This window comes from Chenopodium quinoa, unplaced genomic scaffold (genome assembly GCF_001683475.1).
Source record: "Chenopodium quinoa cultivar QQ74 unplaced genomic scaffold, ASM168347v1, whole genome shotgun sequence".
NCBI classification, from domain to species: Eukaryota; Viridiplantae; Streptophyta; class Magnoliopsida; order Caryophyllales; family Amaranthaceae; genus Chenopodium; species Chenopodium quinoa.
Genome location: NW_018744828.1, coordinates 479,131 through 487,277, shown reverse-complemented (window position 1 = coordinate 487,277; position 8,147 = coordinate 479,131). Strand labels below are relative to the sequence as shown.

Genomic DNA, 8,147 nt, shown 5'->3' with positions numbered 1-8,147 from the left:
ATAAATATAAATATCAAGCAACATAATAATAAACATGATCATGATAATAAAAATATAATCATCAAAACAATAATTATCACAATAACAATAATCATATTAACTATAATAATAATAATCATGTCAATCATAATAATATTAATTATAAAATTGTAATCATAATCAAAACAATAAAAATAATCATAAATCATGTTAAAGCATAATAAAAATAGCAAGATCCTAGGCATGATACTAACAAGATTAATAACAAACCCTAGCATGTCACTAAGCAATAAAGATCAAATCTTTAACCCTAACATGATACTAGAAATCATAAATATTAGGAAGAAAATAAAAGGCATCGTAACAATCATATTTAATATTAAAATTACCCTAGACATGATACTAGGAATATCATAATAACAATATAAACATGATGTCTACATCATAATATCAATAAAAACATTAAAGTACTTACTTTGATGCTTTGTACCTCTTTCTAATAACAAAATACACACGTTAGTAACTTCAAGAAAAATAATAAACAAACAATTAAATTAAATAATTGAAAGAGAGATTTGGGGCCAAACCCTCAGAAATTAAACCTTTCACGTCTAGGGCGAAGGCAACTTCGAATATGGCTAGGTATTTCTAGATCTTGTGAATGCGGAATTTCGTATGAAAAAAGCAAGGTTTAGAAAAAAATAAAGAGAGAGATGATGAATGAGAGAATTAGACAATTAATGATTGCGAATGAAAACTGATTGTTGATGAGAATTCGTGAGAATTGGTGAGAATAGAATAATGAAAACGGAGTTTTTAATACGTTATTTATAGAGAAAATCAGCCAAAAAGATAAAATATCAAAACAGAGCACTTGGCGCACGCAAAACAGAGCTGGCGCCAACCCTGGCTAATTGGCGGCGCCAGGCGCCAATGGCTAGCACCAGGCGCCAATGGCTAGCACCAGGCGCCAATGGTTGGCGCCAGTCGCCAAGCTTGGTTTAAGGCGCCAATGCCTGGAGTTAGGCGCCAGGCCTGTTTTTAACGCATTTTCGAAAATCAGATAAGTTTGTCGTACTGGAGGATAAAATCGTATATTTTCCTCGAAAATGCTTTTTGATTTTTAATTAAAACACTGAAAAGTCAAAAGTCAATTTATCAATGCTAATTGAATTAGGAATGAAAAGAACTTTCTAGAAGAATCTAGAAGACTAAAACCATTCCTAATTGCATTAGGAATGATAAATCATATTAGGTCCTCTTCTAGATCATCGGGCCGCACATAAGGCTCAAACCTGGCCTAGTTTGGTAAATTTGCCATAACTTCCTCAATATTCATCGGAATTGGGCTTATAATATATCGTTGGAAAGCTCTTTGCAAGCCCCATCTAACTACACAATTATTGGACCCATATCATGGACCAACAAAACTGGATTGGCTGTTTTCTTAAAATAAGTTTTTAAAAACAGAGAAGAAGAGAAAAAGAAATTAAAACTATCCGCAACACTAGACTTTCCACACTTTCACTTCATTCGATTATGATTCGACGTGAAAGGTACTCATCACTGGGTTTGGTTTTGGGGAGTCACAAATGGGTGTATACACCCTGCCTGGGTTGCTAATGGACTTGGCTGCCTTGATGCTGGCCCTGGCTGAGTTGATGTCCCTGGCTGCCTTGTTGATGTCCCTGGCTGCCTTGTTGATGGCATTGGCTGGCTTGATCTTCCTGGATGCCATGCTAATGTCCCTAGTTGCCTTGCAGTTAGCTCAGGGTGCCTTGCACTTTGCTCAGGCTGGCTTGCAGAAGGTTGGTTGTACTGGCTAAGGTGATATGCTTGGGCAGGAGGCGGCTGAGACAATGTCACTAATTGATCTATCATGGAATTTTCCTCTCTCTCATTAGTGAAATGCTCCCTGGTCCTTTTCTTCCCTGTTGCAGGTTTATTCCCCTTCTCTTTAGCAGTCAGGGTCAGGAATGGCTGAAATGTTCCCACTGTATGCCTGCTTGTATCTAGCAACAAAAAACCAGTCACTGACATACAAGGCTGGTTGTTTTCCATCATGTAATATGGCCCTGATGCCATGCTTACAAGGGATACCTAATATTTGCCACTTCCTACAGGCACATTCCTTGTTGCTAATAGACACAGGTATCATACTCCTTCCAACATGCACTTCAAATTCACCTCTGCCAGAACTGAAGGCTGTAAATGTCCTGGACTCTTTGGTAAGCACTCTTAGCCTCTCAGTGATATTTGGACATATTTCATCATCTTTCCACTGTTCAGCTATATGTTGTCTGGTTGCATGTCTAACCATGGCAATTCTTCTTACACCTTTGCATATACAAACAAACAAACACCCAACTATTAGCTATGTAATAAACAAAATGTCAAAAACAGAAATTAATGTTCTTCCTACTAACCTTCAAGTAGAGTTAACACAAGCATACATCTCTCTGTGCTTATGGTGCTGTTAAAGCTTTCAACAAAGTTGTTTGTGTTTTCATCACTCCTCACAGTGGGGTCAAACCTCCACTTTGTCCACTTGTCTAGGGGTCCTAAGTCCTTAAACCACTGAATGGCCCCTAATCCAGCATGTTCTTGCAGTTTTTGTAAAGCTTTCTTGAAGCTGAACATAGAGGTTGCATTTGTGACTGCCCAAAAAAGCTTGTGCATAAGCAAACCAGGGTATTCAAACTTGAAGTTTTTGCACAAGTGTCTTGCACAATACCTTCTTTGGATTTTTGGCCATACCTTATCCAAGGATGGATCAACTCCCTAGCAATCACAGAGTTCATTTAGATAGTCACTGCAAACATATTTTTATAACTTGTAAGAATTGTAAACATTAAACTCATACCTTTTGTCTGTCTGAAATTATGGTCCAATCTTGTCTTCCTGTAGATGTTACAATTTGCTTCAAGTGATGAAAAAACCAAGTCCAACTTGATTTATTCTCATAGTCCACCACAGCTACAACTACTGGGAAGATTTCATTATTACCATCTAGGCACACAGCTTCCAATAACACCCCTCCATAATTACCCTTGAGGTGGGTGCCATCTACACCAATTAACCCTCTGCAGCCATTGATCAAACCCTTAAATTGTGCTTCAAAACTTATGAAAATAGATCTGAACTGTAGGGTAGGTTGTGGTGATTCCAGCCTTGCCCAAGTACAAAATGCAACAGAGTTAGGATTTCTCTGTTTCAGCAGCTCACAATAAGCAGGCAGAAGGGCATAGGACTCATCATGCCCTTCTTGGATCATCCTAATTGGAATCTTATCAACCCATACCTTTCTTGAAGTAAGGCATTTAGGGACTTAGCTTTAATATCAGGACAGGCCCTAATGTCCTCAAGCAACTTATGTGCTGCCCAATCACATGTGCACATAGGATTGTGTGTCAGATTCAAGTCACAGCTATGCCCTGATGCCTTATGGATTTGATGGCCCAAGTGAATCCATCTGGGAGTTTACTTGCATGAATCCTCCACTCACACTTTTCATCTGCACACTCAGCTGTGTACCTAAAGTTGTCTGACTTTCTCACAACAACTGAAAACCCTTCTTGAATACAGAAATCCCTAAGAGAATCCTTAAAGTGGTCCTTGTTCACAAACAACATCCATTTCCTCATCTTAATTTTCCCAAAATCATAGTCATCATACACCTCCCCATTCATATACAATTGCTTAAAATAACCCTCATCTTCACCATCCCATTCAACTGAATGGAAAGGTTGCCAACCATCATCAACATAGTTTAAATTTTGCAAATCATTAACATCTTCATCAATTACATCATCACAGTCACCCTCATCACTGTCTTCCTCATCACTTCCTGGTTGAAATTCACTCTCACTATCACTGCCTGACAACTCACTCTCACTCTCATCCTCTTGGTTGTCCTGTTTCTGCCTATTAACCTTCCTCTTAGGAATAGCATTATTAGATGAACCTGCACCATCCTCAACTGTGGCTTTATGTTGGGGTACCCAAATACCCTTGAGTTTGGCTGTTGTTTTTGGGATCTTTCTGGCTCTAGGAACACTTGTTGTCACTCCCCTCTTCTTGTTTACAGTAGGAGATATGGTTTGGGTTGTGTCAGGTTGAAGTGACTGGTTGATATGTGGTGGAGAGGGGGGTATTTCTTCTAGTAATCTGGATAGTCTTTGGACTCTAGTAATCTGGGTAGGCTGAGTAAGTTGATTTGGATTTGAAGAATCAGAAGGGCTTAACATTGGGCTCCACATTAAATTAGGAGAAAGAGGTGGTGTTGGGCTAAACCTTGGGCTTCTTCTTACACTTGGTGAAACTGGTGATGTTGGGCTTGACCCTTTTGCTCTCCTAACTGAAAGTTTATGTTGTGGGGCTTCATATAAAGGTTGACTTTGTGGAGTTGGGTTAGGTACAACAGGCTGAATTTCAGGTTGAATAGGGGATGGGTTTGGACTCTTGTTCCTATCTTGTTGAGCCAAAGTCCAAATGAAATTTGGTTTTTCTAAACAACCAACCCATACATCAATTTCTCTCCCCTCTTTCACCTCAAACATTTTCATCAAGGTTTTGTCATCTACCAAAGCATGACTTTTCTGATTATAACAGTAGCTTAATTTAGGATAGGTTGGAAGCTCAAACCCATTGTTATTATAAGCATCACAGAAATCATTCAACACATCAATCAACAAACATCGATCAACATCCTCTATTGGTAAATCTACACAATTACCACTATATCTTATTTTCAATATCCTCTCTGCCATTCTGTTCAACACAAACAAATACAAAGCATATAAATTTCAAACAAATTACAAATAATTCAACACCCACAACACAAACAAAACAACAATTCAGCCTTCAACATTCCAACAAATTTATATACAGCCCTAAAATCAACGACATAAACATCATTCACATCATCAGGTTAACAAGGTTTCAACTTTTCGTTTTATATTTCCTTACAATTGTACTACATAATCCTGACAAACAAAAATCATAACACACACATTGTTCAAACAAACCCATTCTTTATGTGTATATACTCATGCATTTTCTCGAAATTGCGTAATTCAAAACCATACCTCAACAACCAACGAACACCGATCACAGCTATGCCCTCTGCTATCGCCGTTAACCTTCAACTTCACTCGTACTCGCAATTCCAGAAAATTTTAAAATCGGATTTAATCTTTGTGAATTATTATCAGATTTACTTCGATCTATTTTGAGAAAAAAATGGAAACCAATTTCATTAATATTTGTGGGTTGAATATTTTAGGGTTCAATTTGATCAAAAATTAATGTTGGGACCTCCTGATCAATTTACTCACTTGCATTCTGGGTATGTCAAATTCTGGTTAGTGAAGTTTTCTTAATCTAGGGTTTTAAAAGGGATTTATGGGTTTTATTTTGGATTAATGTTGCCGTTTATAGGGTCAGCCCCTAATTTCTTGTCAATTTTTTTCAAGTATCAAGTTTCAGGGATTATGGCTCGAGTATAAGTCAGTAATCTAGATCTTCAAGTCATTGGACGCAAGCTTGAGTTAATGGTGTCCTTGGCAGGTCCTGATTTTTGAAAAACTGTCTTCTAGGATTTTTTTTAAATAGTTTTTGAATGAATTTTGAACTAGGTTAGTGTTTATTTGGATGTGATTCTAGAATTGAGATTTTAAGTTATTGTTGCTACTGAATTAAACATATGATTAATTTTTTTTTTTTTTTTTTTTTTTGGAATTGTTGGGATCTAAGTCATCTGGATATTGTTTTGTGTACTAAAACGTGTTTTGACTTTGGTTGTGTGTTGATTTATTGCTGAATTAGTGTAGATTTATGCATTTTCTATGAATTATTGATTATGATTTGGGTGGAAATTTTGGAGAATGTAGAATGGGGGTGATACGTTGCTTATTAGGGGTTTGGGGTTAGAAATAGGATGTTTTTATTGTTTAATTATGTGGGATTTTCACATTTTTATTTTTTGATTGAAATAGTGGTTCATGTCTTCTGCATCATGTTGCAGAAACGTAATTGGGTCAACTTTTGCGTGGAGATGTCTTAAACACTTATTTAAAGAATGCAGTTGCTGAGAAGATGACTTTTTTCTATTAGAGCAAGGGTTCAGAGATGGAGCCCACTATTTCTGCTAATGAGACTCTCTTTGTTTGGAAGCTCCCTTATCTGAATGCAAGGTAATAGTCTTTGATTGTCTTCAGTGAAATTTCCTGTTCTATTGTTTGATAATTGTGCCATTCTTGCTTGGGTGAGAACATTGTTATAGTTTACAGTTTTTTGTGTGTTTAGCAAGATCTTGAAGGCTTAGAGATGTCTTCTGTTATTCAATTTTAGTTTCGGATTACTGTGGCGTTCTCAAATTCGACTTGTATAGGTGATTACAATTTGAGTGTTCCATTGTTTCTGGGTTTGTGTAGAGCTTCAAGCTCAGATCTTTAGGCAGTGTTAGTTTCATGATTTTGTTTGGGTATTTCATCTTTGCTTGATTAATTGATCCATTTTTACTGTTGTTTACTTTGATCAATGGATTTTTTGTTTCATGCATACATCGATTTATGATTTTGTCTTTTTTTTTCAAAGCTTTCGAATTTTTGCATTCTAAGCTCTTATTGTAGTTTTACTTCTTTATATGGCTAATGAGGAGCTCACTTGCTCTGCTATGTTGGATTTTAGGCTGAAAGAGGAGGAGATCTAGAAGAATATTGAGGCTCGTGAGTTTCTTCAAAGTCAGAGGAGACTAAACGCTTCTTCCAGCTTCTCTTCGCGTAGTTGGGCTGCATCTGTTTTTCAATATTGGAATAGGTTAATGGTCTCTCCTAATCCTCAGAGGAGACTAAACACTTCTTCCAGTTTCTCTTCGCGTAGTTGGACTGCATCTGTTTTTCAATATTAGAATAGGTAAATGGTCTCTCCTAATCCTCAAGCCTTACCATCATTTTCTAATTTTATAAGCCATTACCATTGTTTAGGTAATTAGCATACTGTTTGTACTTCCATTTTTATGCTTAGTCTTGCAGTTAGATGAAGAGCTAACCGTTTTATTACACTGTGCAAGACATTATGAGTTGCCACCTTGAATCGTCTTGTAAAAATTTACTTATTGTGAGGCAGTCTCATGTGAGATGTTGCCTACAGGAATCATGAAATCCAATGCATTCATCTGATTATCTTTTGATAATCTCTATATTCGGTTTGCTTTTGTATGTGAGTTGGCTGTCAACATAAAATTGCTATTTGCTGATCAAGTGGAAATTGCAGCATAAATTTTGATGATATTGTGTAAATGTGTAATGAACTAGATATAGGAGGTAACAATTAGGATTGCACAATGAATCAGCTAAGTGCTTGAGGAAGAAGGCAGAGAGTAAGCTAAAAGAAATGTGAAAATCTGGATGTCTATATAAATAGAGGGTAGGAAGAGGGGATCACAAGAAGAATTCAGAAGTTTAATATAGCTTTAATTAGCTTTGTTAGAGGATCAAGTCTCTTGAATACTTGATATTTATTGTAATAAAATTCTCAACCAAATTCACCATTTTCATCTCTTCATCATTTTCTTAAACATGCTGATTTATAACATGTTGTTGCAGGTGCGACCTGTGGTTGAAACAGGATATGAAACTTTGTTGCTTGTGAGGTTGCTGTTGGAAATCAAAATTCCTTCCCTTCGTAAATCTTCAGTGAGTACCAAGGCTGCATATTATTCCAGCAATATCTTCATATCATTTATATAAGCTCAAGCCATTGAATGATATTTGCCTTTAATTTGGATGAAAGTATGAAATTGTACCTTTTTCCTGAAATTATATGACACTAATTTGATGATTGAACCAACTTTGGTTGCTAATGTGTTGCACAATTCTTTAGTGTTGGGATGAAATTATGAAATTGCCCTGTATTTATGACCCTAATTTGATGATTGAATGGACTGTAATTTGGTTGCTAATGTGCTGCAAAACTCTTTAATCTTGGGATTGAGCTATGAAATTGCCCTAAATTTATGACCCTAATTTGATGACTACATTGACTTTAAATTGGTTGCTAATGTGCTTCAGAAATCTTCGATGTTGGGATGGAACTATGAAATTGCCCTAAAATTGTGACCCTCATCTGATAATTGAACTAAATTTGGTTGTTAATGTGTTGCATAA

General features: G+C 36.5%; 1 protein-coding gene and 1 long non-coding RNA gene across 2 annotated transcripts; one reads left to right on the top strand and one right to left on the bottom strand.

The window, feature by feature from the left end:
- Window positions 1-1,936: 1,936 nt before the first annotated feature.
- On the bottom strand, window positions 1,937-3,253 carry LOC110704231. The gene is made up of 3 exons (XM_021882019.1): window positions 2,843-3,253; window positions 2,406-2,760; window positions 1,937-2,316 (listed from the first exon to the last, which is right to left on the bottom strand). The coding sequence occupies exons 1-3, from the start codon at window positions 3,251-3,253 to the stop codon at window positions 1,937-1,939; spliced, it is 1,146 nt and encodes a 381-aa protein (XP_021737711.1).
- Window positions 3,254-5,350: 2,097 nt separating this feature from the next.
- Window positions 5,351-8,006, top strand: LOC110704268. The gene is made up of 4 exons (XR_002507890.1): window positions 5,351-5,547; window positions 6,005-6,173; window positions 6,670-6,894; window positions 7,587-8,006. It is a non-coding gene; the product is annotated as an uncharacterized LOC110704268 (long non-coding RNA).
- Window positions 8,007-8,147: the final 141 nt, after the last annotated feature.

Excerpts from the sequence above, each read along its gene's own strand:
- LOC110704231 (XM_021882019.1), bottom strand. The coding sequence starts at position 3,253 with ATGATCCAAGAAGGGCATGATGAGTCCTATGCCCTTCTGCCTGCTTAT. Across the intron at positions 2,761-2,842 it reads TAATTTCAGACAGACAAAAG|GGAGTTGATCCATCCTTGGA; the intron begins GTATGAGTTTAA and ends TGTGATTGCTAG. Across the intron at positions 2,317-2,405 it reads TGTGTTAACTCTACTTGAAG|GTGTAAGAAGAATTGCCATG; the intron begins GTTAGTAGGAAG and ends GTATATGCAAAG.